The following is a 24177-nucleotide window of genomic DNA, read 5'->3' on the forward strand; positions in this document are numbered from 1 at the left end:
TGGTCATTTTCCAACCCAACCTAAAATCAAGCAAATGTCAACATCATTTGACGGGGTTATTGGACGTCAAAATAACATAGCCCTTAGACGCTGGCTAGACATTGATTTTTGGTCACCTGATGTCACGACCTAATCTAACCCAATATTGACATCTTATGATGTTGTGTACCTGCTGGGTAGTCTGCTGCCTTACTGTCCAGTCATAAATCGTAAATGCTTGAGGTTGAGTAAATGGTGAGCAAATATTTTAAAACTGGAATATATTTAAAGTGAATCCTCCACCCTTGCTCCAAAGCTGTCTGAGTTCATTTTGGCTGTCGAACACAAACAAAGAAATTCTGAATAATGTTGAAAACTGATAACCATCAACTCCCTTAGTCTTTATTTTCTTACAATGGATGTCAGTGGCTACCAGTTTCCAGCATTCTTTAAAATGTCTTCTATTGCAGAGATGCACTGATCAGCAATATCTTCAGACTTGTGGACAAAATGGATTCCAATTGTTTTGTACCTCAAAGTGTGTAAATGGACTGAGATATACTATACAAATAGACATATTGGCTGTGTATGAAAGACTATAGGCTGCGGCCTTAATGTCTAATCATAACTCGTATATGTTTAGTACCACTTGAGGTAGGGCTGCACGATATTGGAAAAACCTGATATTGCGATACGATTACAGCTTCACAAGATAGTTTGAATAGCATTATTTGACAGTATTCTGGTAGAGAAATTGAATAATCACAATGCAATAAATGCTTTTCTTACTCTGCCTTGTCTCATTTCTGGTCCAAATATCTAAAAGTTCTTATATCAAGTAAAAATATTGTTTTGTTTTCAACTTGAGAAAAAAAAATTGAGAGTCAAAATGAAGAGTTTTCCTTAAAAGAAGCAAAATTATCTGCCAGCTTTGAAATGAGGATATTTGGACTAGAAACCAGACAAAAACGGCATTAATCGTATATATTAATAAACTGTAATTCGGACTCAACATTGCATATCTTGCGATATGACTATTGTGTGTGCACACATTGCGATATCGATGCTGAAACGATAGATTGAGTAAATGTTACATTTTTGGTGAACTATCCCTTTAAAGACACTGTTTATTTCCACTGCGTGTTTGATGTAACCAAGTGGAGCGAAGGAGGACAAGACAAATGAAGATAAAGACGGAAGCCAAAAGAGTGCTCAAACACGAGGTCAAACACGAGTCCGATCCCAACGTCTGTTTATCTGATGGAATGAGTAATGGAGACCTCTAATGCTCATAAATGTGCTGGAACTCATACTAAGAGCCAGGCTGGATTTAACAAGCGTTTATGTGTTGGTGGATAATCAGACGGCCTGTTTTAGCACAGCACAGTGACCGAGCACAAAAGGGCTTTGGTTTGAAATGATGCAGAGGGTGGCATATAAAATTAACCATGTGCTTTTACCTTTTGCTGGGACTTAATCTTGCTGCAACAACATCTGTACACTCAAAAAATGATGTTTTATGTTTGTTCAAACTACTTATTTAATATAAGCTGAAACACCACGATTCTTTGTTTTTTTATTTTTTAGGAGAACTTAATTGTTTTATGTTTAATCTACTTCAATTAGTAGAAATTAACAAGTTAACTTAATTCCTTTATGTTGTCCCAACACAATGAATTTTGTGGAGCCCAGCATTTTCTTTACAGTGTATGACGTACAAATGAATGCATTGTATTTGGGGAAAAACATATTTAGTTGAGTCTCATGTTGATTTTATCTGATCATATTTCACTATTAAACAAAAAAGAAGAACAAAAAAATTAGCAAAATGCTTAAATCATTAAAGTTTGTGAACCTATAAATAAAATAAATATTTTTACTAAATTACAGTAAAAAACTTTACCATAAGGTCAACTAGTTAACATTATTTTATGCATAATAAGCAACAAGAAATACATTTGTTACCATATGTATTACTATTTGTGGATTTTATTAAAAAAAAAAATAATAAAAATAAAATATATATATATATATATATATATATATATATATATATATATATATATATATATATATATACACACACAGTCCTTCATTGTTAATTCATCTTAACTAAGTTTGAAAAAAGTATTACATCATTTTTTAAAATCAAAGTTTATTTTATTTATATTAAATGATTTAGAAACGCTTTACATGTTAACTGATTTAGGTGATATGGCCACAACCTTGTGGTGTATTTGGACCTCTTTTTTTTTTAGTGTATGGTGAGGTGGGTTTTGGGTGGGTGGACGATTGCTAACTGTTGAGCAGGGGGCACTTTCATTAATTTTTGAGGAGCATTTTTTTATTTTTTATCCAAAACAAAAAAGGCATGTGCTCTGCACATGTTGAGCCCAACCTGTGCACATGCCTGCACTTTACTGTCTTTAGACGTATAACGTCAGTAGACGTTAAACAGACTGACTCTGTGGTCATTAAAAATCCCATGGCACTTCTAGTATTCCAATCATCCCAATCAATTTAATTCACCTTTATTTGTAAAGCGCTTGTACGATGTAGATTTTGTCAAAGCAGCTTCACATAGAAAATCATGGTAAATTGAAACAGTGTCGTTCAGTTTTCAGAGTTTAAGTTCAGTTCAGTTTAGCTCAGGTCAGTGTGGTTTAATAATCACTACTGAGAGTCCAAACACTGAAGAGAAAATCCATCGATGCGCAGCTCTACAGATCCTGAATCATGCAAGCCAGTGGCGACAGCGGCGAGGAAAAAACTTCACCAATTGGTGAAAGTGTCCAATTGTCCTAGTGAATGCTGCACACTGGTGGTGGTGTGGAAAGACCCCCCTCATGATTGCAAAGCACTTTGAGTGCAGTGTTTCCCCTATCGTTATATAATATGGGCGCCCTGCCCTCCCAACGGCTTTCCCCGCCACCCTTGAAGTCAAGTAAATTGTATTTTATGTATAGCGCAAGATCACAACTCCTTTTAATAAACAAGCTAAATAGCCGTATGTTATACCTTATTTACACAACGGCGTGTAATTTCTGTCTCTACATGGTCACGCGATTACAAATTTCTCCTCTCTGAATCGTGCACTGTGGAGTTCACACAGCCACTCTCAGCTGTATAGGAATGAAAGTGTGCGTCGCCACACAGGTAAATGATGCGTGGGTGCGTGAGCAGTCGATGCGCTTGTCACAGCAGCTAAAAATGAAATATATACAGATGCAGTGCGACCTGTTCACAGTTTATTGGCGTGACTCATGTGAGCAGAATTATCGCCTCTATCTAGCGTCTCATCCAACCTTATGACCTCTCCTAGAAGCTCTGTGAGTCTCCCACAAACTTATACCGGCTCTGTGATCCCCAAAAATGAGTTAAATAATCGGACATCATTGCGACTAGAGTAAATGAGCAAGAAAACAGATCGGAAAAGGCACAGTGATGGTCTAAGCATTACATTTCTTCGGTTAAATCAATAGAGCAATAAAGATATCATGAGTGCAAATTCCTCTCTCTCTCTCTCTCTCTCTCTCATTGAGAGATCTGCTGTCAATAGTTGGAGACGAGCAAAATACCTGAATGGTCCTGCATGTATTTAGGCCTTTTTACACACAAAAACTGAAATTTCTGTGTTGACAATATTGCAAATTCACTAAAAGCTGGCTGGAATTGTTAGATAAATAAAACTTTATTTATTTTTAACATGAATATTTAATAATATAAATTCTTGTAATATACTTATTGCAATAAACAGTTTATAGGCCTATTTCCTTTTAGTAAAGAAGTATTAGATTTATAGGTGTGCATTTTACCTTCTTATGCATCAAATGTGAGCTCCAAACGTGTTCTTGATTGAGTCATGTTGAATTCGCCTTTCATCATTTGCAATGTTTCCAAATTGCATTGTAATTTGTCATGACAATTTTTATCTCTGGGTTATATTATTTTTTGTGGTGGTTTATTCTGCTGTGGCGAGCCCTGATACATAAGGGATTAAGCCCAGGTAAAATGAATGGATGAATTATTTTCTGTAAAGCTGCTTCTGCCCATCACACGTTCACATCTAAAGAGATATGTTTGAGGTTTTATATGCAGCATCCTTGATTTATTCTCTTAGGCTAGATCTTCTCTTAAGGTTCATACTTTGAGGGAAAATGTGCTTAATGAAGCTTGAAGCATTAGAATCGGTGCTCAGTATCAGCCGATCACCATGGCAAGGAATCAGAACTCTGTATCGGCTACAAGACTCCTGATCGGAGCAACCCTAGCTTTGATCCAACTTGCCTGTCAGAGCAGCAATACACCCTCTGGCTGTACAAGACTGATCTTGGTAAGTCAGTAAATGCACTCTAAGGAAAAAGAAGTATACTTAAGTAAAGGTCAAGTAAAAGTATACTTTATTTAGTAAGCATACTAATATCAATGTACTAGTAGTGTACTTGAAATGTTCTTCCAGAAGCACATTAAGATACACTGCTGTGACAAAAGCTGCACACTTTGTGGATAAAGATATAAAAATAAATGTTAATTTTTAGCTTTTTTATTTGTACAGTTTAAATAATTGTTCAGTTATTTACTGCTGTCATTAAAAAAAACAAATTAACTCCTTGTGTGCCCCCCCCCTCCTGCTATAAATACACACATTACATTTTAACAAATAAAACCATACTGTGTGTTGCCCTTCATTTTATATCTATATAATTTTTTTTTTTGTGCAGGAATTGTCTTTGCAGTAATAATGTAATGAAAATAAGCATTAGCAGCATATTTATTTTTCATTTTACATTGGATCATTGATGATAGCATGAATTTTAGGCATGTTTTTTGACATTTAGATAGATGTTGTTTAACAAATTTTCTCTAACAATTCTCATCATAATAATGCAGAAAATCAATACTGTCATGTAAATGATCCACAGCAGCTTACAGGTCCTAATAAGAAAAAACTATGTTATATATTTATTTATTACCGTATTTTGTCATCCATTAATGTGAACTGTTTAATGAGAGTTGTTCTATTAGACTTTTTTTATTCAAATTATTTCATAAAGCAAAACAAAACAGTTGTCTCTCTTTTTGATATCCATATTATAGTCTTTCACTTTTTCCATTTTTATTCGATCATTTTGGAGTGATATATGGCTCAGTTCTGTGGTGTATCCTTTTTTTCTGTTTCAATTTGAGGGAAGAACATTCTGTACCAAACTTGTGAAAGAGAGCAAGAAATTGTGCCAAAGGTTTTTTTCCTATATAATAAGCTCCAAAGCCGGGCCGGCATTTCAAATCCTGAGGGTCAAACTGGACGCAGGCAGGAGGGAATCTGAAGGAATGTATTTGATCGCCAGCTGACCCAAAACATACACACGATATTTGAGCACACACATGCATTTGTGTGTGTGTGTGTGTGCTCAAATATCCGCTGTAATCAACACAGGCCTTTCCTGTTTTCAGATTGTCACACACACACACACACACATTTTGCTCCTCTATTCAGTATAAAGTGTGTCTTTGTGATGATCAGTTGTATCTGTGCCAGGATTAGCCTGCTATCTAAACTCACCATCTGTATTTCTATCACACTGAGAAACCAAAGCTGCACCTTCTGACACTTATTGTGCTGTAACACTCAAGCAGACTGTTGTGTCATTGTACGCTTTCTGACTCTGGCTTTGACCTTTCATAGGATTCAAAGTTAAAGAAGGTGAAATCGAAGCGAGAAAAGGGAGACAAAAAGTTGTTTCCGTCTCAGGACGATGAACACATCTTGCTGACAGGAGTCACTGTTTCTCACAGAAGAGGGTAAGATTGTTTTTCCTGAATCTTTTTGGAGCCTGCGCCACCATGCTACCCTATAGTATATGCTATTGAAGTATAATATAATAAACATTATTACAACAAGGACTATATTTTAAGATCACAACCCCAAACTACATATAAAACACTTTAAATCTATACCACTATCGTTCAAACCATTGGGTTTTACTTGTTTGTCATCAGTAAGTTTTTCATTATTGAAATATATATACTAAAGATAAGTTCAGTCAATAGCTATGCTTCCATCCAAAATGCTAATTAACTTTATGCGCAAAACTGATTATCTAGCACCAAATATCAACAGTAAAAACGAAATTTGCTGCGATAAGAGAAGCTGCGTGAAACTTTTCTTCATTTTATAAATGACTTGCACCTCAGAAGGCAATCCTGACACGCAGTGAACGCACAGTGGCGTTTGATTCTAGAGGTCATTATTTATATATTAACACTAAAACCCCTTAACCGTTTCAGTATTAGAATGACTAAAACAACATTTCAGATGTTTTACAATGTGTTCAGCCTGCTGGTTTATCCATTCACACACATTTTTATCATCACATGATCACTTATAACAAAATCACATGGCCTTTTTAAATGCGCATACTGGAATTTGTACTAGAACAATCATTCTACTCAGTTATGCGCACGTTTTTATGCGCATTTTCCAAATTTAAGCGCATTTTGGCATTTCCATCAACCATTTTTTTAAGCTCATGTCCAAAATTTGCATTAAAATAGGTGGATAGAAATGTAGCCGATGATGTCTATTTAAAAATATACTAAATCTGAATCTGTTTAAACTGAAAAATCTTGATTTCTGTGCTTCAGATTTATAACATCCCTTACTCTCTACATTGATATGGAGAGGGTAAGGAAGGATTAAGGGCGTACTTGCACTATGCTATCCGAACCGTGCCCAGGCCCGTTTCCCAGATCGTTTAAGTAGTGTGAGTGTGCTGAATCGGGCTCAGTTGTGTGTGAGTGCAAAACGCGCCAAAGCCCGAAACTGAAAGTGAGACGAGACTTTTAAGGCACTGTTTCATATGGTTTTATTAGTCAATCTTACTGTTCAATGAATGCAAACTGCCATAGTTTATTAAATACGAAAACTCCTTACTGCACGATAGCTGTGCACCTTTAGCAAACCTCCTCAATCCTGCAGCACGAGGGCTTTATGATTGTTTATGAGTGCCAAAAGTGGCGGATCTGTTTGGCGAAATATCTGACTGCGTGTCACCGCATCCCTAAGGGATTGTTTGGTGAAATATTTGACTGCATATCAAAGACTTAAACGATATAACTAGAGAAATCTCCTCTGCGCTGAGTGAGAGCGCTCACTGAACAGCGCAGCATCGATGACGTAAGCGTGCCCAGGCGTGATTGTAATGTGAGTGCGGGCCGTCGGGGAAGACGGAAGGGGGGACAAGCGTGCTTTGGCCCGATTCGAGGCAACTGTACATAGTGTGAGTACAGCCCAAGTTTTTTATGTTTGCTAAAGGGTTAGCCGAATGTTTTATGTATTACATAAAAATTCTGTTTATGTGTTTTTTTATTATTATATTTTTTAATGGAAGTTTTTTATAATAATGATAAGTATGCGGAGAATCTTGTAATCTTTTCTAGCACTTTTAAAGTGTGTTCACACCAAGAACAGTAACTAATGTATAAAGATAAATGTAAGATCTCATCTCTAAATCTTGCACCAGGTTGCACATTTGCACTATAGACACTCTTAATCACTCCATGTCTCTTGGAAACATTTCAAATTGTTCTTTACACAGGTGAGTTGGCTTGACAAACCACCTGTAGAAACACTCTTCTCTCTTTATGCACCTGACACTTTACTTAAACTCCATCTTACATAGGCTCAATAAGGAAAACAATGTTTGTTTACTTGTTTACTTAAACCTTTAATACCTCTTTTGCACAATATTCAACCTTTAATACCTCTCTTGCACATTATCCTGCACAACATTGCTCAGTCTCATGTAAAAGTACTTGTATAGCCTGTCTTGTGTGTATAAATATGTTTCTTATAGTATATGTTAGTTATGCATACTAGTTTTTTTTTTTTAAATAGCTCTTATGTCCCGTGTAGTGTTTGTATTTATGATTAATTATGTAGCACAGTTGTTCTACAAGGGACACATGTAGAGGAATGACAATAAAGCTCAACTTGACTTGTTTTAAGTTTAAAGAGGACCTATTATGCAAAAATAACTTTCGTAAGGGGTTAAAACACAGTTGTTTGGCAAGAGTGTGTGAATATAACCAGCCTTTATTACTAAAAATGAATTAATAATATTTTTTATAATCACACTTTTATAAACAGTCTGTAGAAACACTTAGATTGTCACTCCCTTTGTACATGTCATCATAGGGGGAAAGCCCTGCCCATTAGTGATGATCTCTCCCTCATTAGCATAAACTGCCCTGAGTGAGAAGCAGCCGTCCACATTAGTTTACCACCTTAAAACCAGCAGATGTCCTTAGTGTGCTACATTTTTACAGACTATTTGACCAGTATGGTGACGCAGTGGTGCACTAGGTTGTGCTGTTGCTTAACAGCAAGAAGGTCGCTGGTTCGAGCCTCGGCTGGGTCAGTTGGCGTTTCTGTGTGGAGTTTGCATGTTCTCCCTGTGTTCGCATGGGTTTTCCAGGTTCCCCCACAGTCCAAAGACATGCAGTACAGGTGAATTGGGTAAGCTAAATTGTCCATAGTGTGTGTGAATGAGTGTGTGTGGATGTTTCCCAGAGATGGGTTGCGGCTTGAAGGGTGTCCCCTGTGTAAAAACCTGCTGGATAAGTGGGTGGTTTAGGGACTAAGCCGAAAAGAAAATGAATGAATGAATATCTGACCAGTGAATCCAGCTCGTGTAATCAATCTAATCAAGCAGTGAATTTAACAATAGAAGACGATGTAGTGAAATAAAAACATGGCAAATTATTTTCCCCAGCATTTTGGAGGCAACATAAAGACTTCGAAATTGGCACTGTATATCTGAGGTATTTTTATATCTCAGTTTGCTAGTTTGACTTGCATAGCTTCCATATAAGTTGCAATATTTCCTCTCACGTTATAACATGTTGTTTTAAAGAATCAAGATTATCTAGTCATTATCATTTTCTTTAAATAATACTTGAAAAGAAGGCTTAACATCAAGAAGAGCTTCTCTAAAATGTTGCCTGTAGCTTTAATTTAAGCCATTTAGATTTTAATATGTCAATGTTTTATTGACTATTAGTTCAAACAACTTGTCCTAAAAGTGATTGCTGTGATGTTGTTTCTCTAGATCTTTATCATTAGAACTGTAGTCTGAACTCGGCTGTTGTTTCACATGCAGAACGATGTCCTCATTGTTATCTTAGCAGTGATCAAGCTTTTCGTGAACAGGCCCCTTCAGTCATTTTTAGTGACATAAACATTCCCTGTAGATGTTAGAAAGTCTTTCAGAAATCCTTTCTACGTGTCGATTCAACTGAATTCAGGTAAATCCAATGTTGTTGAAATGTTAACCAGACATTTGCACCCAAAAGAGATGCTAAAAATAAAGCATTACGCTTTCCGGATTACATGTTTCTCTTCATAGGCATTGTTCGATTCAAAACCACATTATGTAAACCTTTTTGTTCTACCCCAAACTCACACCACTGCTCCGGTCTGAAATTAACAGGCTGAAACAGACAAAGCCATGTTGTAAAAGCACCACAGAGCCGCAGTGTTTACAGTCTGTGGGGAAATAAGCCAATCACTGACTTGGAGTTGGAGGAGAAAAAAACATTGTTTAAAGGGATAGCTCATCCCAAAATACAACATTTACTCACCATGAAGTGGTTACAAAACTTTGAAGAGTGTAGTTTTTGTTGTTGAACACAGAAAAAGATATTTTGAAGAATGTTGTAAACCTGTAACCATTGACATGCTAAGAAGGAAATACTATGGAAGTCAATGAAACTCAAAATATCTTATTATGTGTGGAGAGGTCTATACTATATGGGCTAATCATAAAATCTTTACATTGCAATGCAAAATGTACTGTATGGTTTTGTGCATAAACATAGTGTAGGTTTAAATAAGTCACTGAACCATCAAGTGAGTGTCAGAAATGGAAACCGCACCCTGTGGCTCGATTGCCGTCTTTCCTGCTGAAGAATATGTGGCTGCTTTCTGCTTATTATGACGCATAGACATCATGCATAGGATATAATGACTTCACTGTCTTGCCTTGTACGCTTTTATTTATGGAAGTTTTGCAATTCAACGGGGACAAACTAAGAGCAGTGATTCTTAAACATGGGAAATGGGGTTTAGTTTGCAATAATATTGTACAATAGTTATGTTTTACTATATTTTTGATCATATGAATAAGGTTTTTATGCAGTGATGGCTTTTTAAAAAAATATTCATTTAAAATACATTATATAGTATAACTTTATTAAACCAGAAAATTAAAACATCTCTAATATGTAATGATGATGATAATAATAATAATGCTGTTGTTATTATTATTATTATTATTATTATTATTATTATTATTATCATTATTATTATTATAAAAGTTAAAAAATGTAGAAAAAAATATTAAGAACTCCATATAAAACATGAAAAATAGTAGAATTTGTAAATACTGTAGCATAATAGTAATGGTAATGTAACTAGTGTTATAATAAATTCAATTATTAATAAGTGATATAATAATGAAACTACACCAGTTCAATATGAGAAATATGAAAATATACTTGAACATAAAAACACAGGCCTGCATTTGAAGTCAAACTAATTAGTTCTCATGTATGAAAATAAATTCTTTATCAATTATTTTCCAAAGTGATTTCATCAAAACATTTTTAAACATATAGCACAAACATTTTAAAACAAATAGTTTTAATAAATAATTCCTATTAACAATTTTTTGTAGTTTCCCATGATGACAGTACATAATATTTTACTCGTTATTTTGCAAGGTGCTGGTGTTTAAAGACTCAATTAGGTTAATTAGAAAGCTTGGTTAATGAATAAGTCATTGGTCAACAGTGGTTTGTTTTGTAGCCAATCGAAAAATAATAATTTAAGGTCAAATAATATTGACCTCGGCAGTTTTTAATAATACAAACATATTTTTTTCATTATTATTATTTTTTTATTATAGTCAACTAAAAGACACCTCCAGAAGAAAAAGATTATAAGTAATATTATTAGTTTTTTTCACACTGTCTGTGTGTAATGTATTGTTTATATTTTATTTTCTACTAAAATTAGTTGAAATGTAATTTGTAGTTTAATTATTACATTATAATATTATAATAGTTTTCATTTCTAGTAACTTTTTTTTGTCTTTTGCCATGATTATACATTTTACTTGCTATTTTGCAAGATACTAGCATTCAGCTATAAAGCCTGGTTTAGATTTCTACGCCGAGTAGTAGTCATCTGCGTGACCCACGGCGCTTGCCTTGCAGGTTGTTGTGCATTTATACTTCTGAGCGCTGTTTGTGTTGCTCTGCAATAACACTTCCGAAACGCCAACTGGCAGTACGTTTTTGTGTTCCTCTGTGTTGAGTTTCTTCGTGGGTGTTTTGTTTTTTCTGAACGTTACCTTAATGCAGAAGTAGCTAAAGCTCACTCATTCAGAGGCGGGAGCTGGCGGACGTGCAACAACTGTAATCATAAGGTGAACACAAAACAAGAGTCTCCCTCTGGAGCTCCTTCACAGCACGGAACACCTGTAAACACTCGCACCGCCCACACTTGTCACAACTACCAAGCCGACCAATCACAGAGCTTGCGCTATGCATCATTGCGACATGTTACATTTTTCGAGAGGGGCGCACCAGCATTGGCAACAGCCACAGCAAGGGCTATGCAACAGCACGAAGGCTGCGCCAGAGCATACATGTGCACTTGATGCAGAATTACAAATAAGTCTTAAAGCTTGGTTGGTTAATTAGGTTAACTAAGATCGGTTAAATAGGCAAGTCATTGGAAAACAGTGGTTTGGAAAACAGTTAATTAATTTTAAAGCATAATTGTTATTATTACAGCCAAACTAAAATATTGTTAATGTCCTTGCTCTGTTAAACATCACATTTTTCTAAAGAAAGGGATAATAATTTTGTCTTAGGCTGTAGACTGGCTGTGTCTAGTTTTATTTATTTATTTAAAGAAAATTCTTTTGCTTTGTAAAATGTGTTGAAATGTATTTATCATTTGCAGTTATTATTAATAAATATTAATTATTGTGATTAGCTATCTAAGCAGCATTAAATTTTGGGGATGAAGCATTGGTGATTCTGCTTCATTCATAAATCACTCTCTCTCTCTTTCTTAGATCTGCTAAGAAAAACTGGGAGGACGATAAGATCAAGACTCACCCAGAGAAAGACAAAGCGCACTGCCTGTGGGACAGCATCAGCACCACCATGAAGCAGATCACACCCACCAGGAAGATGGACAGGATGGAGGGCTGGGAGCCGCCACAGCTAACGGACGGGCAGATGGAGGAGGACAAAACTGAGCTGGAGAAGAAGAGGAGCGACTCGTCTCCGCTGTCCTCACCCCTGTCACTCTCTCTGCCTCATTCTCTGGGCCTGCCATCCTGGGTGGGTTTGGGTTTGGAAGAGGACTCGTCCCGCTACGCCAGCCTGACCGAGTCTCAGACGGGTGGCCCTGCGCAGTGGGCGGCGAGGGCACGAGATAAATTTGCCGCTGTCCGCCGTAGAAGTCCAGCCAACCTATCAGAGAGCACATGGGAGGGGCTTAAGTGATTTACATATTCAGGATGACCACGCCTCCTTTGTATACCAATAATTGGACTGATGAGTAGGACCCTCAGACCAAGAGTGCCTGCTTTTAATGCCTGTCAATGAATCATGTTCACTTTTCCTATTGATGCAAGTGACTTTTCAGCTTTTGAATGAAGCTTTTTTTGGAGAATTCACTGGATTTTAGTGATTGATTGATCACATAACGTTTCAGAGATCATTTTTAAAGTAGGGCTGGGCCAATATACAATTTTATATCGAATCACATTAAAATTGATGTCAATAACAATAAGGGTCAGTGTATCTTTTGGTCATTGTATTTTTATTTTGGAAACAGATATTAAAGAAAACGGTTACGCAGTGGTGCAGTAAAGTAAACCTTCTCTCACAGCAACTACGGTTGCTGTCCGTAGTGTACGAGTGTGTGTGTGTTTCCCAGAGATGGGTTGCGGCTGGAAGGGCATTCGCTGCGTAAAAACAAGCTGGATAAGTTGGCCGTTCATGAATATTAAAAAAAATAAATAAATTAGTTGTTTTTTTTATTTCCGGTTAAAAATTAAAAAACAAAAATTCAATTCAATGCGTTTTTTAATTTTTTTTTTTAATTTAAAACAAAATTTGAATTTTACCACAAAAATCAAAAATTGCCTGTTTTTTTTCATGGAGAAAAACTAAATTAAACAATGATTTGATTTTCATTTTTTATTTCGAATAACAAAAATAAAATCAACAGAAAACAAAACGAACAGACATGTTTTTTTATATTCCCAAACCAGATAGGCCAACTCATTTACGATGACGCAATGCTAACCTGCTAGCCTTCTACGGGCTATTATTTTTTTCCAGTTAATAGTGTAAAAGGTATTTTCTTGTTATAACAGGATTTTGAAAGTTTTAAAATTGTTAAAACCATAATGCTTCCATTTCCCGAAGTTTGACCACGAATCATTTCAAGTGAGGGAGGCATTAATACCGATGTTTGTTTCGCAGATTTCAATGAGTCAGATTTTACAATAAAAATTAACAATTAATTTGATCTAAAAGGAGGCATGCTGCACAAACATCCTGATAACCATCCCTTGTCTTTTAAAAACGGCGATCACTAAGCTTGCAGATGAGTTGTGTGCGTGCGTCATCACCCTGATATAGTGGGTCTATCCATAATTTCATATAGCCATGTGCAAATATAGCAGAAGATTTTTAATACATAAATTAAAAATTATTAAAAAAACGCCCACTGCTAATATATATATATATATATATATATATATATATATATATATATATATATATATATATATATATATATATATATATATAACTATAACATGGAGAGATGAGCAATGATTCCGAATGAATGTCCAATGTCATGGTCACTCCTGAAGTGGACGTAATTTTAACAATAAACTTTATTTTTAGAAAACTGTTCAGCAATGCAAATAATGCATACATCGTCAATTATGTTGTTCCATATAACCGGCTTCAATGAGGAAAATATGCATTAGCCAAATCCTGTTATCACAAGAAAATACCTTTTATAACATTAAGTGGAAAAATAAATAATAGCCTAAAGAGGGCTAGCAGGTCAGCATTGCGTCACCGTAAATGAGTTGGTCTATTTGGTTTCGGAATATAAACAGACAAGTTTTTAATCGTTTTTTTATTTTTTATTATTTTGTTATTCAAAATAAAAAATTAACATCAAATAATTTTTTATTTAGTTTTTCTGTTTTTTACCATGAAAAAGAAAAACAAGCCATTTTTTGATGTTCATTTTTAAAATTCACAAACGAAAAAATGCATTGAATTTCAATTTTCATTTTTTATTTAAAAATTTTTTTTTATTTAATAATGTTTTTCAATATCTGTTTCTAAAATGAAAATCCAATGACCAAAAGACACACTGACCTAAAAGTGTGTTGACATTAGATATGTACCGAGTGTTTAGCCACCGATAAAATAGGGTATATGCCGAACCATGCTAATAGGACTTTTAATTTTGCCAGTAACCTGGGTTAATCGTTTCAGGTGAATTGCATGCCAATGCAAAATCAACGCGTTTAAGGTCTGTTTTCTCCACTTGCTGAGTGATATCTGCTATAAAGTAGGTCTCAGATTGTACAAGTAGCACTGCATTAAATTACATTTTACGCCGATTCTGACGGGCACGTGCGAGTAAACAGCTTTTTGTTTCGTTTTACGCTTGAGCAACTAAATAAATGCCAAAGTCTGTTTAACTGATTGTATTTGAATTACATTACAACATTGATGCTGTAAAAGCAACCATATAAAAAGAAAAAAAAATTCACAATAACAGGTCACCGGCAGTTTATCAGTATGGGAACAACACATTAGCTCGGCATATACCCCATTAATCGGCCGAAAATGTAATGCCAACCATTAACAGGTAACCATTAACAAATTATAATCAAAATATACATCATTATTGTTCAATATGGAAAATATTTAGGGAGATTGCATTTATGCCATATCACCCTGCCCTATTTTAGAGGGTTAGTTCACGCAGAAATGTAAATTACCACATCCTCAATTCTCCCTCATACTTACTCCCACGACCGTTTATATCGAAGTTGATATTTAGCCACACCATGTTGGTGTTTTGTAACATAATTTTCACGACTTTGGGTCGGTAGCCCAACACTCAACCCCCAACCTGGAGGACCAGGACATAGACACATACACTACAGATAATTTAGCTTACCCAATTCACCTATAGAACATTTCTTTGGTTCTATGGGGAAAACCGGAGCACAAGGATAAAATCCACACGAACATGGGGAGAACATGCAAACTCCACACAGAAATGCCAACTGAGCCAGCCTCACACCTTCTTGCTGTGAGGCGATAGCGCTACCCACTGCGCCATCGTGTCACCCTTGTCTATGTATCTCTAAATCATAGCCCCAACCTAACCAATGGAGTGGCCCTTAATTTCCCTCATGAGTGTTGAACACTGAAAAAATAACAGGGAAGTCTATGAGTCCCAGCATTCTTCAAAATATCTTCTTTTGTGTTCATCGAACGAAAGAAAATCAAATATTGAAAATGGAGAATAAGTAAATGATGACAGAAAAGCCAAAAAACTGATTGTTTTGCTTTAAAGAACTCAATAGGCTATATAAGAAGCCATATTAATTTTGTTTCAACTGAATATGTATTTTTGTCTCAAAACTTCTATTTAAGGAATCCCCAATAACCATCTTTAGCTAAAAATGTTATTTAATGTTCTACTGATGAAAGTAAGTCATCGTGGATGGCCTGAGGGAGAGTAAATTAGCCACAAATTACACGGTTCCCTTAAATTAATATTTTGTCGTAATTGACCCGCCTCACTTACCGTTACTTCCAAATCTGTTTGTTTTCTTCTGTGGTACTAACGTTACTTAAAGTAGCCTAGTTTAGCACATTGTCTCGAGTATTAGCTGGCGTTATTGTTCATACAATGAAATAGTAGCTACTAATAAGGACAGAAATATCGCGAATATAGTCTAAAATGACTTGTAAGTTATATTATAAGTGTTCTTAAGTTATGTTTTCGTCAGTGAACAAGTTAGCGTTCACTTTCATTGCATAGCACTAATGGCTGTCAGGACGTTTTGCTACACTTCTATTTTTCACAGTTGATACCCAGACAGGTTTGAAATGTCCTAAGTGATTAAAAGATGACAGAATTTAAACATTTACCTAAATTATCCCTTCAAATTTGCGTTTTAAGCCAGTGTCGAGTGGGTTTAGCAAAACTGCAATACGCATCATCACCTACAGATGGCGCATCGCGTCTCAATCTCCCCAAACACTCCTGAAGAAGAGATCTATGATTATAAATAAACTAGTATAAAGTGTTTATTTCTCTCACATTTAGCCGTGCTTAATTTATTCTGGTGTATAATAGAGTTGAATGTAAAACAAATGTAGAAACACCTTCAGCTGATCAGAAAAGATCGCTACTGCCTGCTGATAAACAATCATAAATGTACTGTAATTACTCTATGCAATGATTTCTCGCTATAATCCCAAACTATTTGCTATATATTGGTCATGCAGACATTGTATTCAGTGCCATTTTCTGATCACGAGGAAGAGAACTTGCTTTTTAAGACATAGCCTACTGGGAATCATTTTACCCTGAATGTGTTTGTATGTGCTCACTGATTCTTGCCTTTGAAGAAGAAAAATAAAACCTTTTTCTTGTGTGAAGTGGGTTGGAGGTCCACAAATGCGACAAGGATTTAGTAATAACTGCTGTTTGAAACATATTTAAAGCCTTCCAAAGACCTCAGAAGCTGTGCTGTTTAAGCGCATAAAGTTTTAATTTCTTTTTTCTTTGCAGTGCCTCAATTTAAGTCATTTTATAGTGTGATCATGATGAAGATTTGCCAAATATTCTCTTCCAGCACTCTTAAAAGGGTAAAAAAAGGACAACCATCACTTAAGTCTAAAATGGAAAGTCAGATATGCATTTTATATATAAACCTCTGGCCTTTTAAGATCTTTGATTTGCTAGAGTATGTGTGAGTGGCCTTATTGCTGATTAAAGGAGATTATTTATAAGGTTGGTCAGATTATAAGTGGGTTTGCTTGCTTATGGTAGCTTTATAGAATTAGTCCAGAAATGTTTAACAGTGACAGATAATTATCGATTCAGCTTTTTCTCTGGGGCCTTTGCAAGATCCTTATTAGGGACCGAGCACCGAACGGTGCAAGGCCCTATTGGAATTGCTCCGTTTTTAGGGACCGAGCACCGAAACGGTGCGTAGGCCCTATTGGAATTGCTCCGTTTATTATTATTCTTCTTCTTCTTCTTCTTCCGCGGAATGAATCGCGGTTTTGAGGGGCTAAACATGCCCGAAAACTCACGCAACTTTGCACACGCCTCAGAAGTGGCGAAAATTTACGTTTGTTATGGGCTTCGGAAGTGGGCGTGGCAAAATGACTCGACAGCGCCACCTAGAAAAATTAAACGGACGAGCCCCCGATCCACGAATCACGCACATGCACGAAAATTGACACACACCTCAAACATGCCAAAACATACGAAAAAGTCTCTTGGAGCCATATCTCAAACCCAACAGGAAGTCGGATATTTTTAACTTCCTGCGGCGAAAAAGTGGCGTTTTTGCCATTTCCAGGCGTTGTATTTTAACGAACTCCTCCTAGGGATTTTATCCGATCGACATCAAAATTGGGTTTTGTCATCTAAAGGCCTTGGCGATGTTAAATTGCGAAGCTTTAGAGTTTTCGTCGATGGGCGTGTCCGTGGCGGCCTCGCAAACTTTGACGATTCGCCACAAAAGAGGAAGTCGTTATAACTCAGGCATGCATTATCCGATCTGCCTCAAAATTCACACGCTTGATAAGCGTTCTGACCTGAACACGTTTACATGCCAATATCCAGATACAGTTATAGCGCCACCTGCTGGCCACAGGAAATGACATGATTTATGGAGTTATAAACTCCTCCCACAAATTTTATCGTATCAACACCAAAATTGAGTGGTGTTATCTGAAAGCTCTAGCGATGATATATTGTGAAGATCTAGAGTTTTCGCAGAGGGGTGTGTCCATGGCGGTATGACAAACCTCAACGCTTCGCCATGGAACAGGAAGTCCTTATAACTCAACCACACAATGTCCGATCAGCCTGACACTTCACATGGTTGATAAACGTCATCTCTTGAACACATCCACATAACAATATTGAAGTGGGCGTGGCAAAATGACTCAACAGCGCCACCTAGAAAAATAGAGCCCCCGATCTACGAATCACGCACATGCACAAAAATTGGCACACACCTCAAACATGGCAAAACATACGAAAAAGTCTCTTGGAGCCATATCTCAAACCCAACAGGAAGTCGGATATTTTTAACTTCCTGTGGCGAAAAAGTGCCGTTTTTGCCATTTTCAGGCGTTGTATTTTAACGAACTCCTCCTAGGGATTTTATCTGATAAACACCAAAATTGGGTTTTGTCATCTGAAAGCCTTGGTGATGTTAAATTGCGAAGCTTTAGAGTTTTCATCGATGGGCGTGTCCGTGGCGGCCTCGCAAACTTTGATGATTCGCCACAAAACAGGTAGTCTTTATAACTCAGGCAAGCATTATTCGATCTGCCTCAAAATTCATACATTTAATAACAGTCCTGACCTGATCAGGTTTACGTGCCGATATCCAGTTACAGTTATAGCGCCACCTGCTGGCCACAGGAAATGACATGTTTGACACTGTAACAATCTCCTCCCACAAACTTTCCCGTATCAGCACCAAAAAAATAGAGTGGGGTCATCTGAAAGCTCTAGCGATGATATATTGTAAAGATCTAGAGTTTTTGCAGAGGGGCGTGTCTGTGGTGGCATGACAAACCTCAACGCTTCGCCATGGAACAGGAATTTCTTATAACTCAACCACACAATGTCTGATCTGCCTGAAACTTCACATGGTTGATGAAAGTCCTCTCCTGAGCACTTCTACATATTAATATTGAGTCAGAGTTATAGCGCCACCTGCTGGCAGAAGGAATTTTGGCTTGTAACTCGGCCACACAATGTCAGATCTGCCTAAAATGTCATATGGTTGATGAAAGTCCTCTCCTAAACCTTCATAATAATATTGAGTATTTCATAGCGCCACCTGCTGGCAAAATGTAGTTTGTCTTAAAACACAATCTCCACACAATCTCTGATCTGCCTGAAACTTCACATGGTTGATAAGATTCCTCTCCGGAAGATATCTACATGCCAATCTTAAGTCACAGTTATAGCGCCACCTGCTGACAGGAGGAAGTTTGGCATAAATCTGTGATTTTCTTAGATTTTTTTTAATATATTGGCTTAAATTATTATTGTTCGCTGTTCTCTGTCATCGTAAGGTCATCGGGCGGCGGTGAGCCCGGGTGCGAGGTCCCTATCATCGCTGCTTGCAGCTTTAATTTATTATTATTATTCCGCCCCTTATCGGGGCACTTTTGAGGGTCTAAACATGCCCGAAAACTCATGAAAATTTGCACACACACCAAACGCGGTGTAAATGGCTGGTTGATATGGGTTTCGAAAGTGGGTGTGGCAAAATGACTCGACAGCGCCACCTAGAAAAATTAAACGGACAAGCCCCCGATCCACGAATCACGCACATGCACGAAAATTGGCACACACCTCAAACATGCCAAAACATACGAAAAAGTCTCTTGGAGCCATATCTCAAACCCAACAGGAAGTCAGATATTTTTAACTTCCTGCGGCGAAAAAGTGGCGTTTTTGCCATTTCCAGATGTTGTATTTTAACAAACTCCTCCTAGGGATTTTATCCGATCGACATCAAAATTGGGTTTTGTCATCTAAAGGCCTTGGCAATGTTAAATTGCGAAGCTTTTGAGTTTTCGTCGATGGGCGTGTCCGTGGCGGCCTCGCAAACTTTGACGATTCGCCACAAAACAGGAAGTCGTTATAACTCAGGCATGCATTATCCAATCTGCCTCAAAATTCACACGTTTGATAAGAGTCCTGACCTGAACACGTTTATATGCCAATATCCAGATACAGTTATAGCGCCACCTGCTGGCCACAGGAAATGACATGATTTACAGAGTAACAAACTCCTCCCACAAATTTTATCGTATCAGCACCAAAATTGGGTGATGTTATCTGAAAGCTCTAGCGATGATATATTGTAAAGATCTTGAGTTTTCGCAGAGGGGCGTGTCCGTGGCGGCATGACAAACCTCAACGCTTCGCCATGGAACAGGAAGTCCTTGTAACTCAGCCACACAATGTCCAATATGCCTGAAACTTCACATGGTTAATCAAATTCCTCTCCTGAACACATCCTCATAACACTAATGAAGTGGGCGTGGCAAAATTACTCGACAGCGCCACCTGTAAAAATTAAACGGACGAGCCCCTGATCTACGAATCACGCACATGCACGAAAATTAGCACACACCTCAAACACGCCAAAACATACGAAAAAGTCTCTTGGAGCCATATCTCAAACCCAACAGGAAGTCGGATATTTTTAACTTCCTGCGACAAATAAGTGGCATTTTTGCCATTTCCAGGCTTTGTATCTTAACGAACTCCTCCTAGGGATTTTATCCTATTGACACCAAAATTGGGTTTTGTCATCTAAAGGCCTTGGCGATGTTAAATTGTGAAGCTTTAGAGGTTTTGTCGATGGGCGTGTCCGTGGCGGCCTCGCAAACTTTGACGATTCGCCACAAAACCGGAAGTCATTATAACTCAGGCATGCATTATCCGATCTGCCTCAAAATTCACACGTTTAATATAAGTCCAGACCAGAACACGTTTACATGCCAATATCCAGATACAGTTATAGCGCCACCTGCTGGCCACAGGAAATGACATGATTTACAGAGTAATAAACTCCTCCCACAAATTTTTTCGTATCAGCATCAATTTGGGTTGTGTTATCTGAAAGCTCTAGAGATGATATAATGTGAAGATCTAGAGTTTTCGCAGAGGGGCGTGTCCGTGGCGGCATGACAAACCTCAACGCTTCGCCATGAAACAGGAAGTCCTTATAAGTTAACCACACAATGTCCGATCAGCCTGAAACTTCACATGGTTGATAAAAGTCCTCTCCTGAACACATCTACATAATAATATTGAGTCTGTCATAGCGCCACCTGCTGGCAACAGAAAGTTTGGCTTATAACTCAGCCACACAATGTCTGAACTGCTTGAAACTTCACATGGTTGATTAAATTCCTCTACTGAACACATTTACATGCCAATATTGAGTCTGTCATAGCGTAGCCTGCTGGCAGAAGGTAGTTTGGCTTACAACTCAGCCCCAAATAGTCTGATCAGCCTGAAACTTCACATGGTTTAGTAAAATCCTCTCCTGAAGACATCTACATGCCAATATTGAGACACAGTTATAGCGCCACCTGCTGACAGGAGAAAGTTAGGCATAAATCTGTGATTTTCTCTGGTTCTTTTTATATATCGGCTTAAGTTAATATTGTTCGCTGTTCTTTGTCATCCTGAGGCCACCGGCGGCGGTGAGCCCGGGTGCGAGGTCCCTATCATCGCTGCTTGCAGCTTTAATTTGGTTTGTTTTTATCTTGACACTACTGAATGATTTGTTTCTGTATTGTTACGATTGAAATGCTGTAGTTCCAGGACTTCAGATGAGTGAATCTGAATAAAACTTACACCATAGCCTACATTTAGACCTGTTTCTTTCTTTCTTTCTTTCTTTCTTTCTTTCTTTCTTTCTTTATTTATTTATTTTTCTTTCTTTCTTTCTTAATACAGTGATGTTTCTTTGTTTGGTATCATTGTTTTTTTTTTTTTTAAATACATCAATTTATGCTTGCATCCAGTTCAAGATGTCTATCAAATCACTTTCAAAGCCTAGCAATCAACAGTGGGCATGCTAACAGGATCATGTAGCAACATGGTAAATTATATATATATTTTTCCATGCATACTAAAAACATGTTAGCAATGTTTTTAAGGTGCTGTATGTAAGTTTATGACTCTTCTAAAGCATAAAAATATCATGCTTGCAGATATTTAAGAAATATCCCAAGTGAACATTCTTGTTTATCTGAAAAACAATTCTGAAGTCAGATATTCTGCTTTGAAAATGTGCTTTCCATGCCGGAACGGCTCTTTATTTTGCTCATTTAACCTGCCCAAGGCCAGTTTAGCCAAATTACCAAATTGGTGGAAAACTGCGTATTTCATTCATTCATCCATTTATTCATTCAAAATGGCTCTTAAAACATGCGCTCGTGACTGAAATGCGACCTCTGGTGGACAGTTGCAGACTCCCAAATGAGACGCAGATTTCCACATGAGGTTATTAATTAGCAAATGATATAAATATTACAGGCGTAAACATGAGGTGAGCAGGTTGTATAGTAACCCTGTGTCCTAACAACATGTTACATGACGAGATTTGCTGTGATGATAAGCAATTTGGCAACTTGCACCAGACGAAACTCGACATTTAAATACAGCCATTCAGACAGCAGCACAGAATATGCACTCACTCAGGAAATGGTCAGGTTTGTAATCTAATTAATACATATTAAACCTCTTTAACAATATTAAATGTAGATGCTGAATCACTTATAGTGAGTCACAGTTCTAAATTCACAGTTTTCAAATCTATTTTCAAGATGTGAGGTGAAATCTGCTGCTGCTTTCAGTTTATGGTGATACATATGTAAAATGGCATTCAATCTCACGTTGTTAGCATTTAACACTGAATAAAGCACATGAGGAGAACCTGAAGTGATCATTGTTAGTTTTCTGTTGTTCAGCTGTGAGAAATAGAAGCCGTTTCTAATATACCAAGTTGAGCTGTTGGTTAGGACAAAAACTCCTTTTAATATGGAGAATATTCCTTCTGTCAGGTGCTGTTGCTTTGATTTAGAACACGATTTAAATCACTCGCTCCTGTCCTCAATCTGGCAACCTGCGTTTGTTTTGAACCAGGAGTGTAATAGTTCAACCACTGGGTGTCAAACTTACATACTTCACCTTTAATAATATTAAATGTAGTTCTCAGTGGCTAATAAAAAGGCTAAATGTTGTTAGCATTGTTAAAACCAGTTGCCCAACAGGTTTAAATGAGTTGCCAGTGTGAAGCGCATTAAAAACACAACCATGCTTGTTGGCAATGTGATAGCAAAGTTGTTAAACATACTAGAGACATGTTGGCAACATATTAAAGATGGTAGAAGCATACTAGCAACGTGCTTATTTATGTTATTGTATGTATTAAGTTATCCCTACTGAAAAAAACAGCTTAAACCAGGCTGGTTTTAGAGGGGTTTTGGCCCTTTCCAGGCTGGTTTCCAGCCATTTCCAGCCAAGTCTTAGCTGGTCAGGCTGAGAGATGACCAGCTAAAACCAGCTTGACCAGCCTAGCCAGGCTGGAAGCCCAGTCAAAACCAGCAACGTCCAGCTTAAATCAGACTGGACAAGCTGGTTTTAGATGGATTTAGCTGGTCATTTTCCAACCTGACCAGGCTGGGAATGGCTGGAAATGGCCAAAACCCCTCTAAAACCAGGCTGGTCAACCAGCTAACCAGTCTAGGCTGGTTTAAGCTGGATTTTTCAGCAGGGATCTTAGAAATGTTAAAACTGCTAGCAAATTCAAGTTAGCTAACATGCTAATTGGCCATGTCAGCTAACCGTACTATAACAATGTGCTAAACTACGTTATAAAAAATAACATTCATTCTTTTTCCGTTGCCTTCGTCCCTTTATTTATCAGGTGTCACCACAGCAGAATGAACTGCCAACTATTTCAGCATATGTTTTACACAGCGGATGCCTTTCCAGCTGCAGCCCAGTACTGGAAAACACCCATATACACTCATTCAGACGCACTCATACACTACGGCCTATTTAGTTTAGTTTATTCACTCTGAGGAAACCCACGCCAGCATAAGGAGAACATGCAAACTCCACACAGAAATGCCATGGCCCAGCCGGGACCAGTGACCTTCTTGCTGTGAGATGAAAGTGCTAACCATGAGCCACTGTGCCGCCGGACTTTAAATTTTTAATAGCAACTATTTTTCTAGTTTTGCCCTTGTATGTTAATTACGATACAAGTTGCA

The 24177-nt window shown here is 37.3% G+C and overlaps 1 protein-coding gene and 2 long non-coding RNA genes across 3 annotated transcripts in view; 1 reads left to right on the forward strand and 2 right to left on the reverse strand.

Moving 5' to 3' along the window:
- Positions 1-13796, forward strand: part of si:ch211-225h24.2 — a 31677-nt gene extending 17881 nt beyond the window's left edge. Inside the window, 2 exon segments of the mRNA NM_001386502.1 lie at positions 5666-5781; positions 12126-13796. Of these exon segments, the coding sequence (NP_001373431.1) occupies positions 5666-5781; positions 12126-12561 (552 nt within the window). The 3' untranslated portion in view covers positions 12562-13796.
- LOC137489142 (uncharacterized) overlaps positions 1-16378 on the reverse strand; it is a 57599-nt gene extending 41221 nt beyond the window's left edge. Inside the window, exons 1-2 of the long non-coding RNA XR_012398662.1 lie at positions 15917-16378; positions 12169-12528 (exon numbers count right to left, since the gene is read on the reverse strand). This is a non-coding gene — a long non-coding RNA (uncharacterized lncRNA). The remainder of the gene's footprint in view (positions 1-12168; positions 12529-15916) is intronic.
- A 383-nt stretch (positions 16379-16761) lies between these two features.
- On the reverse strand, positions 16762-24176 carry LOC141380529 (uncharacterized). Its single transcript, XR_012398661.1, has 3 exons — positions 21852-24176; positions 21639-21805; positions 16762-17251 (listed from the first exon to the last, which is right to left on the reverse strand). It is a non-coding gene; the product is annotated as an uncharacterized lncRNA (long non-coding RNA).
- Position 24177: the final 1 nt, after the last annotated feature.

This window comes from Danio rerio, chromosome 23 (genome assembly GCF_049306965.1).
Source record: "Danio rerio strain Tuebingen ecotype United States chromosome 23, GRCz12tu, whole genome shotgun sequence".
Taxonomy (NCBI): Eukaryota; Metazoa; Chordata; class Actinopteri; order Cypriniformes; family Danionidae; genus Danio; species Danio rerio.